General features: G+C 39.5%; 1 protein-coding gene and 1 long non-coding RNA gene across 2 annotated transcripts in view; one reads left to right on the forward strand and one right to left on the reverse strand.

Annotated features, from left to right (window-relative positions):
- Window positions 1-2,455: 2,455 nt before the first annotated feature.
- Window positions 2,456-4,639, reverse strand: LOC121886035. The gene is made up of 3 exons (XR_006092663.1): window positions 4,472-4,639; window positions 3,299-3,585; window positions 2,456-3,183 (listed from the first exon to the last, which is right to left on the reverse strand). It is a non-coding gene; the product is annotated as an uncharacterized LOC121886035 (long non-coding RNA).
- Window positions 4,640-6,324: 1,685 nt separating this feature from the next.
- The window catches only part of grin3a (glutamate receptor, ionotropic, N-methyl-D-aspartate 3A), a 54,567-nt gene continuing 35,266 nt past the window's right edge, over window positions 6,325-25,625 (forward strand). The window contains exons 1-2 of the mRNA XM_042394247.1: window positions 6,325-7,475; window positions 18,212-18,957. Of these exons, the coding sequence (XP_042250181.1) occupies window positions 6,714-7,475; window positions 18,212-18,957 (1,508 nt within the window). The 5' untranslated portion in view covers window positions 6,325-6,713. The remainder of the gene's footprint in view (window positions 7,476-18,211; window positions 18,958-25,625) is intronic.

The following is a 25,625-nucleotide window of genomic DNA, read 5'->3' on the forward strand; positions in this document are numbered from 1 at the left end:
TTTCTGTTCTGGGAACCTAGGTTGTGAGTGGAGGGATTAAAAAAAACTACATCTTGAAATTATTTATTTGTTTACGCTACATAAGTCTGATTTCTACTGAATATACTTCATCATTCAATGCATATGGATTTCTTGACAAACAACAGAAATAGTGCTTTGCTTTCTTAAAACAAAATGCTTCGCTCGACTAAATCACTTCATTTGAGACTCACAAGGGAAGAAAACAGTAAATAAGCGTCTGCGTGTGTGTGTGTGTTATGTATTACATGATATTTGTTTTAGGATACTTATAAAACATCATAATTCCTCCTAACAATTGCAGTATTTGATAACAAAATGAAGAGGCAAAAAGTCACTTTAAGTTATTGCAACAGCTTGATGATGTCAGCGCAGACTGATGAGGGAATTAAATAATTAAAAATCAGATGTTTACTCATGCTGGCTCTACTGTACCAAGGCTCTCACACAAACCAGAGTAATACAAATAGTTGTGTTAGTTAAGATTCCAAGGGCAGATTGCAGTTCATTTATGCCCAAACTGCAAAGTCAAACACTTCATCTGAACACTAATCATTGTCTACTTGAACCTCAGTGCTGAATATATAAGATGCGTCAGACAATCTTGTAAAGATAAAGTTAAATAAATGTTTTGGTTGCAAGCTTCTCCTCTCTTCAGATGCCAGAATACAGTGACCTGTATTTGTCCATGTAAATCAATAAACCTGTGAGCATGGAAGGATCTGTGTTTGTGTCGTCTCTGTACATGTTTGTGCAGTGAGACCCATGTGATCAGGTGTGTGTCTAATAGGAGCTCTAACCTTGAATTTTATTTATTTATTTTTTGTGTGCCTTCAAGTTTCATCTGTTCATAAGCCCTAGCACTGGAGGGGGAATTGAACCATGGAGGAATCTGGTTGGCAGGTGTAAGGGTCAACAAACTCTGCAGAGTCACTACACAGCAAGCAGACTAACAGAGAGAAGGCCGGGTGGGCAGGCAGGGAGACGGAGCGACAAGCAAGAAGACAGTTACGCAATGATGCTGACAGAGGAAGAGGACAGACAGACAGGTGGGAAGATCAGCAGGGGAGCAGACAGGTGAAGGAAATGGTCAGCCAATCAGAAAACCAAAGCAGACATGGATGTATGCTATCGGACAAGGGGTCAGACAGATATTCAAACAGGGATAAAAGAGGGCAAACTTGTAGGTGTACCAACTAGGCAGGTGGACAGGCATGTGAAATCAGATCATCCTGCAAACAGGAAGACAGGAAGAGGGCTGACAGGTACAAAGAAAGAGAAACAAGCAAGAAGTTAAATAAATGGAAAGTAAAGGGACAGACAGATTGACAACCAAGAAGTAGCCTAAAACAAAACAGTAAGACAGTCAAGGTAATACTGGGAAAACACTGAAAAACATTTAGAATATTTTTCTAGGTTAGGTTTTGGCCAGGGGTTCACTAATGTTTATATAAAGAAAATACAATAAATACCTAAAAAAAAAAAAAAACCCTGCTTGAGTAATAAATCCTCCATGACAAAAAAATGGCATTAATTTTCCCTAAGGGACTGTACACAAATGTGTTGTTTGTTGTTTCCTCCAGACAGCTCAGCCAAAAATCACAAATATGAAAACATTACAAATGAATTACTCTTGGAAAACGATTAACATCCACTGCTTACTGATGCTATAAAGAGATGTTTTGTTTTCATGCAAAGTGATATGAACAAAAGCATTTAGTGTCTTGGTTACAGTTCAAGTAATTTTGGAAGAATGAACAATAAAGTGTGTGTGTGTTCATATCAGTCTGTGGACTGAAGAACGTAACACTCCAAACTGTAAATGATACGTTTAATTTCACTTCCATGATCATTAATTGGCAAGAAGTTAGCATCGTGTGATACTGAATTTGCATTATAGAAAAACTTTCTTTGACACAATTAACTTTGCTCTATTACAGTTCTTTTCATTTGCTAACAAGCATAGGTCAGCACTGAAGCCACTTTCTCAAAACTCTTCACAGTCTGCATTACCAACATGCATCTTGGCCAAACAGTTAATCTCATCTCCAAAACTTACTCAAACCACTAAAACACTTCATACATGTCTCAAAATAAGCTTGTGCAACCATAAAACTGGCAACAATTCTCAACAAAGCATACACTGTCACTCATAACACACTGATCTAAAAAACACTAACAACAGGGAGCATTACATAAATGATAAACTTTTATCTTTGAAGTTTGAATGGTTTTTCACCTAAATCAGTATTTCATTATAGAATAACACTTTTCACTTTATTGAGTGTACTAAAGTATATGTAACAAGAATGAATTAGAAATGCAGCAATTTGCTTCAATATCCTTTATTTTTTCTAAATCTTTGCATATAGTAATTTGTGAAAAATAAAAAGTTGAAACAAAAAACAAACAAAAAACGAAAAAAAAAACACTGCAATGTCTAAACCAACCCTGGCAGTCTTCAGAAGTGTCTGCACACCCTGCATTGATGGCATCCAATAAGGACATCTGGTCATGTGGATGGTGGTCATAAACCTTCCACCTCCATGCAGAGCAAAAAAGGCTGGAATAGTACTGACATCCAGCAAACCAACAGCAGAGTGGTGGAATGTCACATTATCCCACATAACAACGAAGGTAGGGGAGTTTCTTACTCCTCTCTCCTCCGCTGGCACAAGTCGATTATGTAGGTCATACCGAAAAGAAATTAGCCTGTCTGTATTGCAGGGGCCAATGAGAGGTTTGTGTAACAGTAAACCATCATTGCACTGTGCTGCACACACTGTATGTGCAGTTTGCATGGCTTTCATCACCATTACTCTCTAAAATACAATAAATCATACATTATGCATAGCTGTGAATGTACCCTTATTGAATAGACATCTTACCTGGACATATTGATACCGGAGTTTTCACACATTCACCATTTCTCTCAAAGAGTACAGTGTACAACTGCTTCATTCTTATTTTATGTTTCTCTAGGACTCTGGCAAGTGCCATTGTGCTGACCGTATTCACATTTCCAAAAGTGATATTGTCTGCCAGCACTCTGTCCCAAATAGTTTTATTGCATTGTTGCCAATTACCATGTCAACGATGGCAATTTCCTACGCATCTGAAAATATTCTGCCTCCCCCGTCTGTTGGAGGCAACCTTTGGATCCTGCTGTAATACACAAACAATCAATATATTTCAAAATGTCAGTACATGTAAAAATATAAACTTACTACACTGTACTATAACATGTAGTTCAGTTATCATTGAAGGATGCACATCTTACCTGTTGTTTTGCTGGAAAATTTGTACTATTGATGCAACTGTTGAACGCTGCAGATTTGTTTGCACCCTTAAACCGGCCTCTCTCAAAGAGAGATCATGGTTTACAACATAGTCAATAACTGAGGCCTTTATCTCATCAGAGACCACTGCTCTTGGCGTTCCTCTCCTTTGTCCTCCACGCATTCTCCTTCTCCCTGCCACTCTTCTTTCCCCACCAACTGGTCTTCCTTGATCCATGTTTCCAAACAAAATCATTCCAAAGCTGCTCCCTTTTGTCTGGTAACAAGACTAAAAACAGGAGTTCATGGATTTTGGAAAATGTAGTCACTGAATGCATTTTGTGTGAAAGCAATGAAAAATGAATCACATTTTGGTCCACACAGAGTTCTGTTTCGCTGACTGTGTGAAGTTTTGACAATGTGACTTCAATTTTGACCAATGCTGAGGGCCACTGTAAGCTGCTGAAATATTTACATGCTCTCTTTTTAAAAGATAACATTCATTCACTAATAACTAATAGAATACACATGTATTTTGTTTTAAAAACTGACATATTGGTCCTATCAGTTACAACTTGATTTTGATAAGGAAAATAAAGCTCTGATACAGAGACAGGACTTGTTGTTTGCATATGGCCAAGTGCAACCTTGTAACACAAAGGTCATCTTTTTGATGTAATTATTATTTCTCTTTTTTACATAGTAAATACCACAAGGGGTGGCATAAATAAAATATAAATATGGAGTAAGAAAAAAATTAAAGAACCTTCCTTGCTTAGTTACAACCCCCTCCCCAATTCCCTCCATACATTTTTGTACAGTCCCTAAAAAGTATTTCCTCTGGTGGAGGTGTCAGCACAATGGAGCAGCCCATTGAGACACAGCTAGAACAATTCTGGTGAAAATACATTTTAAAGGCTGCTGCTGAGCTCAGTTCAAATGGCAGAGGTAATCTTCGACATTTGTGTGATTAAACTGTCTTTTCATCACAAGCTGGAATTAGAATTAACACTGACTACTGTATGAGGCCTGTTTAAAGCCCCAATGCAGCATTTGACTCTCTGATATCCCATTCCAACACAGTGCAAAATGGAATAGCAAAAAAAAAATGGAATTGCTTTTTGGTGCAACAACTACTATAATGGCTCTTTCAAAGATTCACTCTTTAATCTCACCTTGAGTCTTCTTCTCAGTTTTGCTCCTTTTGTTTTTGTTTCATCTTCTTCAATAAAATATCTTTCTCTTGTATTTGTAATACCATTGAATCTTTCCAGCGGCTGTAGCCAAAGCAGCTTCATTCCACACATTCTATCTTCATTTACCTATTCTTGTTCCTCCACTCTTCCTTTTATGTCCTTTTCCCCATCTGCTCCTCCTCTCTGTTGCCCCACTCTCATCTCTATTTTTCTCCTCCCATCAGCCCCCCCCCCCCCTTCCATCTTTACATCTTATGCTCCTCTCCCCTCTCTGTCACCTCAGCTTCTCTCTCCCCCCTCCCTCTGTTCCTGTCCCCATTGTTCACCTCCTCCTCCTCTTCCTCCTCTCCTGTCAAAATCTCTTCTCTCCGTCTCTCTCCCTCCTCTCCTTCCTGTCCCATCCTTTGAGGTCATGCTGTATCAGATCGATCAGGGTCATTGATCGTCCAATATCCCGGTAGGCGTGCCTTTCATTTCAAGCCAGACCATTAGCCAATCATTAATCTAGATAAGACCATTAACCAATCATTAATCTGGGTCGCTATTTAAATTGAGGCTGCTGATTGGGTCAATGGTGACCTCTGACCTGTGGGTTACCACAGCATCAGTTAAACATTCGCTCCTTCAGCAGCTGTTAATGATCTAATTGGGGTGTCCTTAGATATGATTAAATAAAACAATCGTATTAAGAGCAGTTGACTGTCTGGTTTTGTCTAAATTGGCTGCATGTACACACACACACACACACACACACACCCAGTGCAAGCCATATCTACAATAATCTCTCACAAATTTGTCTATAATTTATAATCAATTAGTTGTACACTGGAAAGTTTTTGATATGTTTGGATTATGCATAAAAGAAGAGATTAAGATGTTTTGAAACCTATAGATGAGCAGAATGAAAGTCTTTAAGGACACCATCAGCACCCCTAAATGATAAAAAAAAAAAGTTTCTTCTAGCTCATTGCTGATTTTTTTGAGAGAATATTGTGAATTGTATTGAGCTTTAAAACATCAACAGTGTACTAAAATATGGCATTAGTAGGTTGATATGATGTAACAAAATCAAGGAGTGTGTTTAAAACCATTATTTAAGGTGTGAGATTGATTCTGCTTACACTATTCACAAAACAAAACCTTGTTATTAACTTAGCTGTAGACATCTTATTGCTGTCATAAACAGTAAATCTACTGCACAAAAGGGAGTAATAAGGGGCTGAACACATTATGAACACATCTTATCCAGATGGTGTTGAGAGAGTAAATGCAATTCTAAACATCTTGCTAATGTATACAATCTAGGTTAAAACTTTGCCGTGAATCTGAAAATAATATTAAATTTGAATTATAATAAATCTATATATTATATTTTGTATTTGTTTGTGTCCTTGTTTATTTTGTGTTACGCAACTTACTCATTTCGATCCTTTATCCCCCTGACAGTATTGACGGGTGAGGGGTGGAGGTAAAGTAAAGACGGGGTTAAATCTCATTGGAACGTGCGCAGAAGACCACGCTCGCGTGCCGGAGGTCTCGCCGGCACAATTGTCAGTACAGCGGTTGACTCGAGCCAAGCAGCGCGCGCGCTCTGGAAAGCTTCTACTCGGGTGTTTAACAAGGGGGGGGGAAAAACATTTTTTTTCTTCACCTGAGTGCCGGGACGAAGTAATGTTGTCTTGGCTCCTGCGCTCTGGATGATAATGGGATAATTTTCCTTCGAAGCCATCAAGCCATAAGATGTTTCCAGTGGTGGATTTCACTGTTTTGGAATGTGTTTGATGCGCATTAGCCTGTTTTTTTTTTTTTTTTTCGACATTTCCTCCTCTTGGCTTGCCTACACACTCTGCTGCATTTTTTTTTTCTGCGAGTGGGATATGTGGTGTAAAATTTTAACGTTTGATCCCACGACCTGTAATCAAAAGGCTTGAATGATGAAAATCTTTTGAGATGAAAAACAGCACTTTTGGGGGTCATTTTTTGCTTGTGCGTGGCTCGTGCCTAATCGCGCACCTCAGCAGCCTGTTGTCTGTGTCAGTGGAGAAACACACAACTTTGCCGCGAGCTGGAGCCGGAGCCGGAGCTGGAGCGGGGCCTGCAGCTGGTCTGACTGGTGCACCAGGGCCACACTCGGGGGGCCAGGAAGGGGACCAACGCAGCGGCCCCGGTGTTCGGCCGTTCTGTGGTTGGACGGGGCATCCGGTGCAGCTGTGGAGCGGAGATGATGAAGATGGTGGTGATGATGATGATGAATGGCCCCTCAGCTCGAGCAGGCACCGGGGTCTCGCCACCATTATGTTTACTGCTGTGCGCTCTCGTCTTTCTCCCGCCGTGCGCTCACTCGCACCCGCAGCCGTGCCAGGTCCTGAAACGGATCGGCCACACGGTTCGGGTCGGGGCTCTGCATGTTCAGCCTCGTTTGCTCTCCGCCACCGCCGGTAGCGGTTCTGAGGACTGGGACACCGAGGAAGGTCTGACAGAGAGCGGGGAGCGACGGCTGGAGTTGGAAAAGCAGGTTAAAACAAGTGCCGGTGCGCCTGGGTATGGAAGCCTCAGGACTAGAGGCACCGCCAATAGCCAGCGGGGCGCGAGCAGGAGTAAAAGCCAGGCACGGCAGCGGGAGGAGAACACCTCGAGGGAGAACCGCGTGTTGGCACCCCGAGACTCGATCCTGCTCGCGGTCGAAGCTCTGAACCGGGCCGGATTGCTGCCCTACAATTTATCCCTGGAGCTCGTCATGGCAGTTGGGTCCGGACTCGGTGAGCTGCCCGCGTTCTCCTTCGCTTCCGCGGGTAGCACCGAGAACGAGGACCCGCTGTCCTTCGTGGAGAGCGTGTGTCACACTGTGGTCGTGCAGGGGGTTTCCGCCATGATCTCCTTTCCACGGAACAGGGACGAGTTTGTCAAGTTGGAGTTCGTCTCGCTTGCGCTTCATGTGCCAGTCGTCAGCGTTGTGCAGAGGGAGTTCAAGCGCCAAAGCGAGGTACAGAAAAAGTTATTTCTGAACTATTGTTAACTGTTGATTTCTGCACTCCAGTGGACCGTGTCTGCACAGGTGTAAGAGACGGTGATAAAGATGTGATAAAGAAAAGACACACACACACACACACACTGTGACAAGTGATCATCAAAAGGCCAACCTATAAACACAAACCAGTTAAATTTACAGATTCAACACAGTTTAAAGACGTGAGTAAAGCGAGTTCATGTGGATTTCCGAGGCCCAATTCACCAGGTGTCATTAGCGGCCCTCATATTACACAGAGACTGAAGGGGGAGACACTTTGTCTTATTATTAGTGTTTATCCTCATTTCCTCTTTTGTGTGTATTAGGAATTAGCAATTTTGTTACTGCTTGTCTGACCTAAAACCTTTCAAATGCATGACCAACTCTTCTTTTCTGTTCAGCATTGATTTTGCCAGTCTAGGTTAAATAGCCCAAATTAAGCTCAAGTGGAGAAACAATTTGTGACACAAGCTGTTGTTCGTGATTTTCACACAAAGCATAAAATTGGAAAGTCTGAGAAACGCAGCAGCTGCTTCAAACTGACGCAAAGTTAAGGACCATGGAGAGAGCACAAGCAGACTCTGTCCATGGTGCTGAAATCTACAGTATGCAGAGGGTGTCTCCAGGCAGAGGAGGATGAGAGTGCATTCTCTCCCCTTTTAAACACAAGGTTACAGATAAAATGTTTGATTGAAGGCAATATATACCCAGCAGCACATGCCCTGAGGTATATACAAGTAAACAAATGCTTTGTTGGTATTCGCCATCCCACTGTGTATACATACATCAGAAGTTCAGCAGCATGGAAAGAGTGCAGAACAGTACAGTGTAGTCAATGTGAAATATAAAACTCTTCATTGGACTTTCTGTGGTGCAATAACAACAATAACAACTCCATTTGGAATTATACTTCATTTTGACATCTTACTACATGGAAAATTTAGATTAACCCACACACACATATACACAATAGTCGATTTAGGCTAACCCAAGGTTGTGCTGACATCTGCAATATTGATCTGACTCCTTTCCTTTCAACAAACAAAATAAAAAACCTCTCTCTCCATCAAAAGTTGTCACACACATGTGTTAAGAGCTGAAACTATTAGTCGATTAATTGATGAGCTGATCAGCAGAAGAATAATTGGCAGCTATTTTGGTGATCGATTAATTGTTTCAATGATTTTTCAAGCAAAGAGAGTGAAAAAAATCTAAAATATCCCCCAGTTCCAACCTCTCAAATATTTGAATTTGCTGGTTTCTTTTGTTGTGTATCATTGTAAACTGATTACCTTTGGGTTTCGGACTATTGGTTGAACAAAATAAGACCTTTGAAGATGTCACCTTGGTCTCTGGGAAGTTGTCATGGGCATTTATTCACAATTTTTGGCATTTAATAGACTGATATTAATCAGTAGATGAATCAATAATGAAATAATCGTCAGTTGCAGCCCTATATGTGTTTAATCTGATTCATCTGCTTATAATATATTACCAACTAAAGGTCGAAACATTTTCTGTCCAAATGTAATTTAACCAAAGATTTCTTGGCTTTGGATTTGAAGACACAGCATCATCAATCTAAAGTCAAATCTCTGACTTGATCCTGGACCTCTATTATGCTTGTACAAGAAGAAGCCATTTACGCAGAGCCACCCATAAGAAAGACAAGTTGGATAACACTTTTGGTATTTGGCATATTCCAGGGGTGAACGCACATTGAACAGTCCACAGGGAGTTGACCACACTGAGCGATTTCAGGAGTTTCTCTGGTTTTAGATCAAACCTGCTCTTCCTCATCTGCTCCATAAATTGCTTCACTATAGCTTGGGCTAGACTATGTGAACAGTTCCTTTTCCTAAACAATATACCCACTAGGCAGGAAAACGTCATTATAGAAACTTCATCATTAAGTATAATAAATTCTGCAGTGGCATTATCACTTTTTTGAACAATTGGCCAGTATCTATCTACTACCATGATTTTTTTAAACCAAGAGGTATTATTCATTCTGTAAATTTAAGCATCACTTTTTCACAAATGGTGGCGTGTCACTAAAAAAAAAAACCTCTTAATTACTTTATATGTCACTTCCAGTGTAGAAACCTCTCATCTCAAAATATCAAGCCTGAAAATAAGTGTTCGATTGACAGCTCCATCTTTAAATTTGGCTTTAATATGGAGGTATGATGTGTTTTCAGGCACCATGACTCCATATATAACACCTAAACAACAAAATAGATTGTGGTAAAATAACTGTTGCATAACTATCTAGCATTTTCCAATCTGTCTCCCTTATGGATTTATGGTTAAGGTTAAGCAACTGCAACTATTTTGGTTAGGGTTGGGAAAAGATCCTCTTCATGCTTACTGAAAATCAACGTTGACTTTTGTTAGTAGATGAGATGAGCCTAGTCAAATTTCATGAGCTGAAAAGCTACTCTCATGCCAAATGCAGCAACTGAAGATTATCAGTATCATTTTCACCTGGAATATGAGAGCGATAGAAAATCTGTTAAAAGTGTAAACACTCTTAATTCATCACTGGAATGGACATTTTCTGTGTGTACATCAGTAATGGGGAGTAACTAGTCACATGTAATGGTTTTATGTAATTAAATCACAAAATATATGTAATTGTAATCTTTTACATTTACTGAGAAAATATGTACTATGTATGGACTATGTACTTAAATTACAGTTACTCATCAAAATGTTGGTGATTACAAAGGGGTTACATCCAAATATATTATTTTAGGTAAAAAGCTTATATGTAAAATATAATATTCATTCTGTTGCTATGCATCTTTTCGCCATGCAGGAATGCCTTCTTTTGGCATATTTCTGGACAACGTGGGTCAGCAAAGCATTTGGGACAAATTTAAGTGCAACACCATCAAGGGTGGGATGGCTTACAAGGAGCTGTCTCCACGTCTAGGCAGGCTCCATTTATTTTTGGCAGAATGTTGAATGTTGTTTTTGATTGGTTCGCTTGTTTTTATTTGCACCGCCTCTCGTCTGCCAATCAAATCAATGCATTGCTCTAAGTAACCTGAGTCTGCCATGCCTGCGACCAGCCGACCACATCGAGGTGAGCGGCCATGTTGTCGGACAAGAATGCCTTTCAGTGCTGGAAATGAGGTTAACAGTGAGATTTACACTGCCTGGTTTAAATTAATTTTTTGGACTTTTCAGCTTTATTGTCCAGTTTAAAACATTTGTTAGAAAAGTAATTAAAATGTAATCAAATGTAATAAGTTACATTACTTTGATGAAGTAATTAAAATAGTTACCTTACTTATTACATTTTTAACAGGGTAACTAGTAATCTTTAACCTATTCCCAACACTGGTGTGCGTGCATGTGTGCAGGTAAAAATCTCTCACAATTACAAGTAGACACTCCCTCACAGACACAAACACTAAATGATTCAGTGTAACTATGCACTGTAAACCCCTTTAATTAGGTGACACTAACAAGGCAGTTATTGCATATCAATGTTTCCAGACTAACTGTGTGTGTGTGTTTGACATTCCACACACAACTTTCCTAGGAGGGGAAAACACACACACACACACATACACACACAAGCACACAAATAGGAACCATTAGTTAGGCTGAAGGGTTCTGGGACACTTGCCACCTACTGAGCTATAGTAATCTGTGTGTGTGTGTATGTGTGTGTGTGTGTGTGTGGTCCAGGTATGTTGTGGGGAAGTAAATCTGTTTACACAGTCATGTTGTGGGGACTCACCTCCCATATGGGGAAAAAAGCAAGTCCCCTTAACATAAATCATTAATTTTAGGGTGAAGACTTGGTTTAAAGTTAAAGGGGACCTATTATGCTTTTCCTTATGCTCAGTATGTAATGTCAAATGTTCATATTAAACATGGCCAAAGTGTCAAAATACTGAGGTAAACATTTGTAGAAGTTATCCCTGTGAGTGAAAAGCACTGGCTCCAGACTGCTCTGAATGCTCAGTTTCCAATGTGTTTTTCTACTTTCAGCCCAAGCCGACGTCAGCTCATGACAGATTTCTTTATATGGTCATCTGCTCCAAACACAGTGCATGAGTTCACTGCTCCACAATGCTAACATTAGAGTGTTTTTCAATTATTTTGGGGGCCGTCACCCTGAGCCATGACTCAAGTCGAGATGGCACGCTGTGAGTGTTTTTCCATACCACAGCATGGCAAAGTAAAATAAGCTGTTTACCTGTTGGAGGTGTGCTGGTCATCTGCAGCTCTTCATCAAACATCATCATCACTGAGGCTGATCAAAAAGCTCCAAATATCTCCATATCTTGTTGTGTTAACCAGTTTTTAGCACCACTAATGAAGCTCTGCTATTTCAGTGAGGAACAGGTTTAATTTCCTACAAATTCTTCACATTTAAAAGCTTTTGATATGAAGCAGTAAAGCAGGAAATGTTGGGTTTGCATTAGTGGTAACTTATCATGGCTCTGATAGGGCTACACACGGCAGGATTCTGGAAAGCTGGCCAATCAGAACAGAGTGGGCTCATTGGGAGGGGGGCCTTAAAGAGACACGAGCTAAAGCTACCTGTTAAGAGACTGAACTGAGGGTCTTCATAAAGGGCCAGTATAAGATAAGGAGTTTTCTGAACATTGAATCATGCAAAGCCACTGTAGTGGAGTCCCAGAGTAAAAATATAGAGATGGAAATGAGCATAATAGGTCCCCCTTTAAGGTAAGTTTGGGGTTATGTTGAGGTTAAGGTAAGGGTAAGAGTTAGGCACGTGATGGTTATGATTAAGGTTAGGATAAGTCTCCAGGAAATTAATGTAAGTCAATGTAATGTCCTCTAAAGTGATGAAAACACATGAGTGTGTGTGTGTGTGTGTGTGTGTGTGTGTGTGTGTGTGTGTGTGTGTGTGTGTGTGTGTGTGTGTGTGTGCGTGCGTGCGTGCTTCCAGGGTAATATCTAATTTACTGCTCTGTGCACAAGGAAGCATTTCACTGTAAGGAGTCAGCAGGTGTTTAAAGTCCAAACAGCTTCTTAAAAATGAAATAACAGGTAGGACAGACCATCAGACAAAGATTGACTGATTGATGGATGGATGGGATGGTGGATAGATAAGGGGTGAAAAGGTAGACAAATTGACTAGGAAATAAGCAGGCATACAAACAGATTGTGGAGTGCTTGTCTGTGACTTGAGAAATGGCTTAACTCCCCTCTGACTCAGTCTAGTTTCGCTAGTAAATCCCAACTGAAGGCTGACAGCTATTTCTCAGAAACAGAGTTTTCAAAATCTGGAAACGTTTCGAATGTCTTATGAGAGGGTGTCATTAGTGTTTATTTGGTGACTTTGCTCGACCTTTGCCTTATTTTTTTTTCCTACCAAAGTTTAGAGTTAAGGTTAAACAGAGTTCACTGTTAAGGATTGCATAACATAATGAATCAGCAAGCGACCCTCACATTTTGTTATGTACATGTCAAAATGATGAGGTTGCATGAGAATATGAAGTCGTGGATAAAGTGACATCAGAGCAGAGGGAAAATGTGGCTTGGGAGCCGGTGGTGATGAATTTTGGAAGCAGCAAAGGGTTGAGAATATAGCAAATACATGTAAGAGACAAGGGGCTGAGAAACACCTGAGAAAAGGAAACTCCCCGGGAAAGACCAGTGTCTCAGCACCATGAGGTCCAAGTTTTGGAGTGGACATATATCCCACAACACTAGAGCTTGTGTAAAATTAAGATACAGCATCCTCACTGTCAGCTTGAAGCATATATGCAAATATCTATTGCTACCTAATCCGATTATGTGAGTGCAAATATACCGCTCTTTGCATTAAAATGTGTTGCTTTATGTCACCAGGCATATGTACAGAACTAGAAGATGAGCATGTTAATGTGCTATGTTAATTATAGATAGAGGCAGGGATATGCACAAAGTTACAAGTTTATTAGGTACACCTGTATAATGTAAAGTGATGTACAAAAATCATACATAATGATTATGTTTGTTATGATTATGTTCATGTTTTATAGACAGTATCAGACAGGTGTTGACTAAACTGTGGTAATGTTTGAGGCTGTAGTTAGTGGTGTTGTATTGGACTGCATGAGTTTGCACAGGTGTCACTGAAAACTATACACCTGCTTGGTGTAACTAATAGTGTAAATATGAATTCTAAGAAAGTTTCACCATACTTGACAACTCTCACATATTGGATATTTATACAAACAGGAATAGTTTGTGTTTATGTACACAGACACAGAAGGAAGCCATTTGTTTCTCAACTTTTATAGAAATGAGTAGACAAAGTATAAATAGTTCATCAGCAGTCATATACGCTACCTCACATTTGGGTCATACTGAATGCCACTAAGCAGAGCTGTCAATGCATCATGAAATGACAGAGCACCAAATTACTAATAACCCAAAACAGTCTGAGGATCAATCATCACAACAGCAGCACTGATGAAGATAAATATCGATCACATGTTTAAACGAACCGCCAGTCATGACTGACTGCTATATATGACATACTGTAAGAAGTCTTGACGAACATTTCTACATGGCATGCAGCAACTTACAGTAACATAACCAACCAAGTAACCAATTATTTTAACATAACCAAGTATTTTCAATAATCATTTAAGTCCCATTTCATGATCATTTTGTCCAGTCTCTGTATGTTTTTCAACAGTTTACACCGATTTTCCATTTTATTCTTCATACCACACGACATGTTTAGGCCATGGGCAGGGGGCTCTGGGAATGAAGGATGATAGTAATCACTCAAAGATGTTTTTGTCAGGAACATTTGTACAAATAAGATTTAAGAAAAGACACGCTTGGCACAGGTACACATAGCAAGCCTGAATTTTATGTAATTTTCAATTACATACTAGTAAATTAATTTGTAGATTCTGCTGATTAGGATATTGGAGTAATTATGTCATCAGCACCTATCCAGGGATAACAGATGAATGATAGGCCTGTATGTGTGTGTGTGTGAGTGTGTGTGTGTGGGGGGGGGGGGGGGGGGGGGGGTAGTGGAGTTTCAATGTCCCTTCATAAATAACAGTGGCACTGACATAAAGAGGCCAGTAGGATGAAAGGCTAAGAGCTAGGGGTAGGTCTACATGGAGTTAGGGTTTGTTTTTGTTGTCTATATGTGTATTAAAGAAAACTTCTGTAATCTTGTTAAAAAAAAAAAAAAAACACATTTTAATCAGTTTTCACACTTTCCACACTGAATCATCTAATCAAGGACAGATCAATAACCAAGTCATTACCAGTTTATTTGATTTGTCCACTGGCTCATGATTCTGCCAGTCCCAGCACTTTTGCCATAGAGCAAGGGTTGCAATTTTCTACGCATAAAAACTCACAGCAAATGTATTTTGGCTGTGAAAAGTGATGAAAGAGAGCACAGTGACAACAGAGCAGGGATTTCCCGGTGCATCGAAAGCAGTGGATGTCTGTATTTATGTAAGAGAACAGGCAGCGGCACTTCCTAGCAAAATTTTTCCTCTTTATTTACATGAGGAACAAAGAGAGAGTAACAGATTTATGGCAATCACAGTGCAGAGGGGCTGCAGCTGAGAATAAATCCTCCAATCCTCGAGAGGGGTGTGAAGAGGTGAAAGTCTGATACCCTATGGACTGCATTAACATTCCTTTCCCTGAAAAAGTACTTCTAAATCTGAAATAAAACATGTTGTATTGCTTTTGTTGGTGCTTTTGTGGGAGCAATAATCCATCCCTGTATATGCAATAAGCAGATGAATAACGGCTGTCTAATTTGTATGCCTACCGGGTAGAGTGATTAATGAGATAAATGAAATTAACCAATAGATGGCTCTAATGGACTTTTAGTGCAAAGCTTGTGTAAAAGTTGTAAAGTCAATTAAACAGTTGCTGAAGGCCCTCTAAGTGTGTAGTTCTGAGTGTATGTGTGAGTGCATGCAAGCAAGCAAGTGCATGACAGATTGATTGCCTGGGTGACTGGTATGTTGTGCGTTGGGTACAGTGTGCCAAGGTACACTAAGGCAGATCTGGCAGCTCATGCAGCCTGATCTGGCCTATTTAATTTTATCGAAAGTATTAGAGGGATGACTGTGTCAACTTTGAAACCTATCTGCTCTGATCTCCTAGCTTGCTATAATCCTGTGGGTGCAGTGCACTGTATGTGTAGAGGGTATGGTTTGCACTGATCTGATCATAGGGCCACTGGGGGAGTTGCCTATTTTAGCATGATATTTTACACTACTAGCAACCATTTTCGCTAATACCATACGTCTTAAGATTAATGGGGTTTTTTCTGTTGATCAGACAAAACAAGACATTTGAGGTTGTCACCCTGGTCTCTAAGAAGTTGTAACAGGCATTTTTCACTATTTTCTGTCTGACATTGTATAGACAAAAAGATTAATCGATTAATTGAGAAAATAATCAGAACATTAATCAATAATGAAAATAATCTTTAGTTGCAGCCCTAGGTGTCAGCTCATTTCAGTGTAGCTATGAGTGCTTGACAAATAGTTGAGATACGTAACCAATGGCAGAGAACATTTATTCATATTTATTTATATATGTCACTAAAAAAAAGTTTCGGCCACTTGAGGGAAGCAGAAACGAGCTGTAAACATGACATATATTGGCATGTTATCACCTTACCATGAACATGTTAGCAAACAGTTGCTTATTTATTATTTCAAATTGAGTTTCTGGCCACCTGGCTAATGTACATCTTATGCATGCACTCCCATTTTAGCTCTAGTCACTATGAAACCCTATAGGATGTATGTAACTCTTTAGCAGCTTAAAGCTCCACTATGTTCACCAGTGAATCACTAATTTTGTCCTGTCTTTCATTTGGTGCTGTGAAGGTAGTGTACAGTGTCTTTATTGGAGGTTTTCAATACAAACCTCCTGCTGTATATGGAAGCAAAGCTGATGAGAAAAGTCAGAATGAGCTGAATGACGCTAAAAAAGATCTATAGAATGATGGAAACTGCAGAGTTTGGTGATTATTCTCTGTGGGTTCATAGTTGCAAGCAATTGTGTTAATGTTACACACTTTATCCATTGCTAACATAAACATAGTAATTATAGCAGTGTTAAGTTGCTCACTCTCGGTGTGTTCAAAAACACCCCAAAATTTTAGGTTTGAGAGTCAGCTGCAGAACGGCAACTTCAAATTATAACACATTTACACAATATCAATTTTTGCTGATCATTTGTCAGTTGACTTCCTGACAATATAGTTGTCAATGCATCAAGCAAGGAGACTTTTGAAACTGACCCCTGTTTGCAACCTTTGATGTTACCGAAAGAGTAAATAAAGATTATGGATTTTTCACAGTGAATTAGCAATCTCAAGCAAATTTAGAGGCTCTAAAATGTGACATACTGAAATGAAATGAAACCAACTGTAGCCTGGAAGGTAGGGAATAAATCAGTTCAGTATAGTTTGAAAAATCATCATTTGTGTTGTTATGTTTGCAATTGTCAATGTAAAACCCCCACTACAGTCCTTTAACTGAATTTATTGCCCATTTTCTGTGTAACAAATGATATTTGTTCTGTCTTTATCTTTGGTGAAGCTGTTGCTGAAATGAAATAAGGATTTTTCAGAAAAGAGCATATTAATCAAGCCTCTCATTTTACTATCTTTCTTGGGCATTTAGCCATTTAGTGGATGGTTTTCATCACAGCACCTTACAGTGAGACCACACACTTTTAGCATTCATGGTCCAGTGGTGTGCTCTACCCATAGATCTGCAGGCCTCATCAATCAACTGATTCACAGGTGTGAATTAAATTATGTGGAGTGGATCAAATATGTGAAAGAACTTATTGAAATGAGCCCCAGTTGTGTCTCTTTAGGTCTTAAGTATTGCTAAAAACTACAAAGGGAATATACATAAAAATAGATGTATTTCTTGTGATGTGAATAATGATATTCATGGGAGCAGGTAAGTGGACTCTGAAATCCATTATATCCAGCAGACTGTGTTTGTTCTCAAGGAACAAATTGAATTCTAAGACAGAAAGTAATTCTACTGTTGGGGTTATAACCTTTCTGTCTTTCTTTCCTTCCTTCTTTCTTCTGTTCTCTCTTCTTCCGCTCTACTACTTCTGTTTCACCTTTCCGATGCTTCATCTTCCTATTCTTGTTGCTCTCTAACCTTCTCTCCTCTTCCTGAATGTTGCACATCTCCTCCTTCTCCACCATCTTCCCTTATTTTGTCTTTCACCCTTTCTCCATTGCATTTCTTCTTCTCTTGTTTGTTCCAACCCGCCCCTCATTGGAAAAACCACCCTCTGTTTTTCTTCGATCTTTCTGCCCTCTATGAAATCAAACTGACCCCCACCAACCCTTTCTCTGCCCCATCACCACCCTTACATTTTTATTACCTCCATTTTCTCTTGTCTATTTAACTGTCCTTCTTTTCTATCCCATCCTCTCTAATCCCATTCCCTGGGCTCTTTCCTCATATCTCTTCCATCCATTTTTCAATCTCTTAAATCTTCCTCACTCTCTCCCCCTGTACACTTTCCTTTCTTCTTTCTTCAAACGCACCTTTTACCTTCCCTGCACCTTTCTCTTCTTTCTCTGTGTCTCTGTCTTCCACCTTCACCCTCTTTTTTATTTTCCTCTGTATAAACCTACCACAACCACTTACCTCTTTTATTTCCCATTACACCAATTCACCCTTACATTCTTCTTGCAGAATCCTCTCCACTTCCAAATGGCGATGCGGAGCATGGAGGCACCACCATCCCGTCTTCTCTACTCCCTGCTGATGATGAATGGCTGGTGGGACATTAGTGTTCTGCTCTGCCAGGATTGGGATGTTAGTGACTTTCTTCTCCTCATCAAGAACAACACCCGCTTCCACCTGGGCACTCTTGTCAACCTAACAACTACCAATTCAACTTCGTCACTGTCCTCATCTTCATTATCATCCTCAGGAGTGGCATCAGGTGTCACAACAGGAGCAGAGGCGTCATCATCATCACTGTCTTTACCCTATTTTTCCTCTGCTGCCTTATCTCCTGCTTCGTCATCTGCTTCCTCCTCTAAAACAGACCAGCAGCAAGCGCTTATGCGGCAATTAGAGGCCCTGAGAGAACCTTCATCAACAACAGGAGTGGTGACATTTGGGTGCGACATCCGTGAGGTGCGCCGTCTGTGGACACTGGCCACTCGGATGATGCTACCAGAATTTCACTGGGTGTTGGGGGACAGCCAGAATGTGGCTGAGCTGAGAACAGAGGGATTGCCCCTGGGGCTACTGGCCCATGGGGTCATGGGGTCCCCTTCTCTGGATCATTACGTCCACGACTCATTGGAGCTGGTGGCTCGGGCAGTGGGCAGTGCAGCCCAAGAGAATCCTGCCCTGGCACTCATACCTGGGACTACCAACTGTATGGATATACAGCAGAGCAACGGTAGCTCAGGGGAATACTTGGCAAGGTAGGAAATCATGTGGATACCTCAGTGATTATTACACCCACTCATTCTCACAAAATGTCATACAGTGACCGCAAATCACAAACAGAAGAATACAATAATGTTGATTATCTTCAATATGCTTAAGAGAACTAACACATTAAAGTGAAGATTTGGTAATATAACACAGTGATAGAAAAAGACACTGACAAGATTTTGGTTAAATTTAAAGGAGAGGTTTTACCTGTTTTTTTGCCCATTTTCTACAAAGCACACATATCATGCTGTTGTATTAGAAATATGAATTCATTTTTCTGTGCTCCAGGCATCTTTTGTTTGCATTAATTTCTCTACAATTTGAAAATCTATTTCTATTTCACTTTCTTGAAAAATACCTGTTTCAGTCACAGTGAACATTATGTCCGCATTTATTTTTGTCAGTGTTACATTATTTCGTCTGGGTAACGCAATTTACATGGAGATTGATTGGAAAATTCTGCACTCCATCACCACACAATGATCATGTAAACCTGCAATATCTGATTTTTTTGGCCACTTGGGGCAGTGGGAATAAGCAGTGAACACAATACGGACATATCTTTTAACTTGTTAGCATAGACTGTAAAAAATATGGACATAGTCACCGTGATGTCACCCACTGGTTTGTGAACTGGAGCCAGAAGTGACCATATTTGGATGAGAGGGTGGAGCTGACCATAGCGCTAGCTGCTAGCTTGGTTAGCATGGTGTATTTACAACCTATGGTTAACCGTGTTAACGCTAATGCTAATGCTAATTTCGGCTAGCGCAAAACAGGCCTAATACCATTAAAACAAAATGTACTCACCAAAAAAACTGAACATCCAACTCCTTAGAGGGTCTGTTATCACAACCAAATGCTTAAGGTGACCAAAATGTTACAATTGACTTTCATGAACTAAAAACACACTGTGAAATAGCAGCAGCTACACCTATACTCAGTGAATCTGGGGCCATGGTTACGTTACGTAATCAATGTTGTCGCTGTGGTGCTGACTTGTCAATCACAACGTAGCCCTACCCTAAAGCATATGCTCCTTAATCATCTATTTTACTCTAAATGGGGCCATAATTTACAAAATGAACATCATGATGCATTGAAGAAGACTTAATACTAGTGTTTGAGACCATAAACTCATTAGGAAAGTGTTTACTGGGATCATAAATCAAGTGAGAAGTAGGGTCATTTTCTCATAGACTTCCATACAATCGGACTTCTTTTTGCAGCCAGTGGAGTCGCCCCCTGCTGGCCATTACAGAGAATGCAGGTTTAAGGCACTTCCGCATTGGCTTCACTTTTCAAACCAGGAGCTACCCGCTTGCTTGTTAGCGACTGCTGCCTATTTATACATCCAGCAGGTACGTTGCAACATTATCATTCATTTGGAGTTGTGTTTCTGGACATGTGGAATGTAGGTCCAATATCCACTCTCTTAGTTCTGTTTTGGGTTCCACTGACTCCTGATGAGAATATCTTGCTCTTTAGCATCTAAGTGCTAAACTATGTTCGCCAGCTGGTTGCTGACATCTGTTTGCCATTTAGTGCTGGCCAGGAAGCGTACACTGGGTTTTTAGAGGTTTTTCACTAAAAATAGCTGCCTAATGAAAATGATACTGATGAGACTTAAGCAAAACAGCAAAGTTTCAGGTCGGAAAACCAAAACAATGAGCTGAAAAATGCTAAAAAAAAAAAAAAAAATTCTACCACACATAGATAGCCACACATAGATATGGTGCTAAAACATACTAACACACTTGAATAGGCTTTATTAAGGTGAAAAAAAATTCTGATCTGCATTATGGTCATTATTGAATTAAAAAAACAAAACTTAACTCTTATTGTAATAAGCTGTGAACTGAACTTTCGTCATCTCCACCAAACAGCTCCCATCCTACTTTCCACCCCTCACGCTGTCACTTTCCACTGTCAATATGCTTCCTGTTTCTACTTTGTCTCCTCCATGTAATCCTTTTGTTGTTGAAGAAACTGCTTCTCGCATTATGCAGGTGTTTTGTCACATTTCAGCTGAAAAGACTGGAATTCACCACAGAAACACATTATTCATACACATCTGCATAGGCGCACTGTATACAATCCATAACTGCAGCATTGTGGTAAAATGATGACATGTGAGGAATTGCATTCAGCAGCAGCGCTGTAATCTGCAGCTGGGCTACTCTATACTGCTGAGATATGAGTGATGAAGAGTGTGTGATCACACACCACTGCATTACAATTAGAGTCTGACCTTTCCTACTGAGATTCTCCTCAAAACACCTGAATCAGCAGAGTGGTCGTCCCAGGAAGAGAATTATTTAAACATAGTGAACTTGGGGGAGCTGGAGGAGATTTCTGATTTTGTTTACATTCCTTCGGTTTATTTTAAGCGGCTTATGAATTGTTGATCAGTCAGTCAGCGTTTTACATATCACAGAACAAAGAACAGGAGTCACAGCACCGTTTACCAAATTTATTAGAGCCCTGTTGTTGACCCTGTGAAGCCAGGGGATTTACCTGAGGAGGTTTAGTTTCCCATGTTGGAGACTTGGTCTAATCCAAGCTGTTACACACACAGGGGATTTGGAAGAGTCAGCCATATGCCTGGCTCAGGGAAATCTGGAGGTATTAGATAGCAATATATGATATAACCAACTGGGGAAGCAGTGGAAGAGGAAAGGATGTATGTTTGTATGTAACCTGCAAGATAAGGAAGGCTGCTTTCTCCCAGAAATGTTCCTTTTTTTTGTAATTCACTTTTTGTGAAGTGGGGGAACTGTTTAGACTGTCCGATCGTATTCACACTACAAGGATTAATAGATGTTGACTTATTGTTCTTTTTCCAATTTCCATATGTCTCTCTAGGTTATAAAGATTGGCAACAAATTGAATCAGGGTCACAGTCATCATCTATTACCATTAACTTTAGTTCCTCATTGTATGAGATATATTTGTGTGCATATCTAACAATGTTTTTGGTTTGATTTTCTTTTTAAAATCTTTAATGCATATTTTTTCACTTACATCACAATGTATGATCTCTATGGATTTTCAAGGCAGCACCACCCGTGGGTATTAGGAGCTGTAAAGCTTTTAGAGTTTGTGTTTCTTTTGTTGTCCTATTTTTGGTTGTCTCATAGTTTTCCTCCTTACATACATACTCAAGATAATTTGTCATGTGCTGGTAACCAATTGATGACTCTGCATTGTTTTCTACTAAACACATGCCATTAGTCAACAAGCAGTATGGACAAAGTGCTAAATATTCACAAAATATAATATATATAAAATATAAAAAATAATATTCATAACATATTGACTGTTTCATTCATCAGTCATAATATTCCACATGATGACAGAGGGGCTGTAGATGGCTTGAGGGACAGTAAGATATGTAAATGCGCTGAGGGTGTGGCAAAAGGTTGAAGCTGACTGTCCTCCAGTTCTGCAAAGGAAAGATGTGATTATTTGTACAGCAAAGTTCCTGAAAGTCAGACTATATATATTTTGAAACCAATTTTCACTTATTTTGCTTCAGGGCTGTTGGACATTTAGACCCAGGTGAACTGCTTTGCTACATCAAAGTTTTATATTATTCAATAATAATGCTATTTTTATTAAGTCTGAGTTCAACTGGGGATCTGTGGATGAGAATGAGGTGGATGCAAGTTGATGCAAATGATGACATTTTGGAGAGATTACAAATACCTTCAGGCCCCTTAGGATATATTTATTTTTTATTTTATAATAATTAATTTTAAGGCCCTGTTTTTATTTAAATACACGCTAGTGATGTTAGTTCACCTGTTTCAATTCAGTTTGTTAAAAAAAAGTTGTATAATATAAGAGTGTTAACATAACTTACAACAATTTTTTTTTAAAAAGGGTGGTGTAAGATAATTGAACATATTTTAAATGCAGACAACTGACAACATTTGGCACAACAAACATTTGTCGTATGTCTGCTGTAATACCGAATAAAGGTATGTTAATGTACATAAAAAAAATAAGCTAAGAAATATAGTACAAGTTAGTGTTTATATTAAAGATAGAGGGATTTCATTCTGAAAACCTAAAGTAGCATAGGGAAGATTTGATATTTAACAAGTTGTTAGTCAAAAGAGCCACTGGTCGTGTGAAAAGAGTAGCAGATGCTGAAAGGAGGAGCTGACAAATAGAAGATGTTTGCCTCCAAACAATGAAATCAAGCTAAAAAGGTTAGCAGCAAGAGTAGGTTGCCATTGTTCAGTACACTTTATATCAGTGCCCCACAGTCATGTTCTGGTGGAACATGACTGTAGGGCGCTCTGGGGTGCTCTGGTGGGAGGGTGGGTTTAGGCGGTGTGCACGACTCGAGTGAGTTAACCTAGATTGACTTCAAACTCTCCACCTGTTACCAGCAAACTGCCAGGGTGGCACAGTGTGGCTCCAACAAAGAAAATCACTGAACTAATTAGACACCACAATTAGAGAATCATTGATCAACCAACCTCAAGCTCAGACTTCTATTGCAGTGCCTGTTGTATCTGCGATCCTGAAATTCTCTTTTGCAGGTCTTGTTAACAAAGTCTTACCAAGATTAAGCTGATGTAAGTTTATACCTCTCTCCTCTTTAGTGAAAATCAACCTTTATTCAAAAAGTTTTTTAAAACTTATTGTGCAAGAAAATAAATGAAAGCAGTCTCACAAGAGTAGATAAATAAAAAGACTGAGATCAAAGTTAACACTACTTGAAGCCTCCATAGAAGTGAAAATATAATTTTTTTAAGATTTAAAGTATTTTTTTAAGTCCCCCTTTGACCTCCTCCTAGTGGTGTTACATTGTAAAGCAAGTTGTTAAGTTATGATAAACATTCAAACTTTTCTGTTGAGAGCTTGTAGTCCTTGTCTTACACCAGTGGTTCCCAAACTTTTTGGCTTCTGAGCCCTGAAAACAAAACAACAAAACAACAACAATGTATATTCATCAGTTTATTTTATATATCCTCTGCCTCTTCTAGTAGTTCTCCCCTGTGAATACTTTGCACCACCCTGCTTATTTGCACTTGAGTGTGTACAAGTACACTTACGTATGTACATTTCACATTTTTTATATTGCACAACCCACCTACGAACTGGGCTAATATAACTTCAGCATTTTATACTTATATAACATATATTTCTAATTACTTTATCTTTGAATTTTTATCCTTTATATATATTTTTCTAATTCCTATTTTTACTCATATGGTAATTATTATTCTTTATTGCAGCTATTTAATTTCACCGCACTTACTGTATGAGCATGTGAATAAAACCCCCAGGTTGGGAACCTCTGTTTTACACCCTTCACAGTATTAAACCTGCAGCCATTTTCAGTCATTTTAGAGATTTCTTTTGCAGTGAGGGGACTGCCTTTGGTTTTGCATCGTGGAGTTGTTATATCAGGTGCTCGGTGGATGAGCTGACCTGAAGGGAACTGTTGACACCACAATAGTGTTGAAGCCAGAAACTATGTGACAGATGAGCAGCAGAGAGGCTGTGGTGGTTCTCAAGCTGGACATTGAAACCCTTCAGGGAATTTACTGCATGGTGATTACGGACTTACGGTTGCAGTAGAGTCGCTGCCAAAGCAATCAACCAGTCACACGGGGGAGTAGCTGATGACATATAGAGGTGTTTGTCATCAGACAACTGTAGTGTTGTGGAGGGTCATGGCAGGTGATGCATTGTAGAAACCATCGGCTGGATGCTAGACTACTTCTAGTGTGTCCAAGCAAGAGAGGAAGAGCCATATGTTGTTAGCAGGATATGAAAAGTGCAGACTTTGTAGCAATTAAGGGTTGGAATTGTGTAACACATTAACAAAATCAAATATTTAAGGAGCAAAAACATTTAAGAGTGCAGTCCATTGGATATAGGAAGAATCCCTCTCTCAAACAATGAAAGAGGAGAAAAAAGTAAAAAGCAATCAAGATTATGCTGTAAATCCTGGGCCCACAGAAATGGATAAGAGAATCCAAATCACAAGTGCGTAAAGATAGTGGCAAACTGAAGAGCAAAACCATGCATACAATAACATTTGGCCAGACGTTTACCCAGATGTTCTCCTCCAGGCTATGTGAGGGCTTACATAGGGATGGTGGGTATGTAATAGCCGAGGGGGTGACTGAGAAATTTCGAACAGTGATATGAGGTGAAATCAGAGTGCCAGGTTGTGTGTGAGACTTACTCACAAAGAAAAGCATGAGAATCCTCCTAATTAACACAATAAATGTTTGCTCTATTTACAAAACTGGTGCTGCTGGTTCCAGTGTTTGGTGGTGTTGTTCTGCATACAGTAAGAGACAAATCATAATTTAGGAGTGAGATATAAACAGCCTTCAGAACAATAATGTATAGAAGCTCACTGCAAAAGTTGAACTCACCAATAGTACTGTACCAGTTTTGTTCTGTTATCTAATTGTTTTCTTTTTCAAAACTATAGTTTTGTAGTTTTAGTTTTAAACTGCCAGTATGAAAACATGTGCAGCTTTAATACTATTAAATATGTCTCTAAATTTATTCCACTTTTTATATGATGAAAGTGTGACCATTTTTATAATTGAAACATTTGGTAATGATATACAGTAGGCTAAGTGTGATATGCAGTGTGCATGTATGTATGCAAGAAGGC

This window comes from Thunnus maccoyii, chromosome 19, assembly GCF_910596095.1.
Source record: "Thunnus maccoyii chromosome 19, fThuMac1.1, whole genome shotgun sequence".
NCBI lineage: Eukaryota > Metazoa > Chordata > Actinopteri > Scombriformes > Scombridae > Thunnus > Thunnus maccoyii.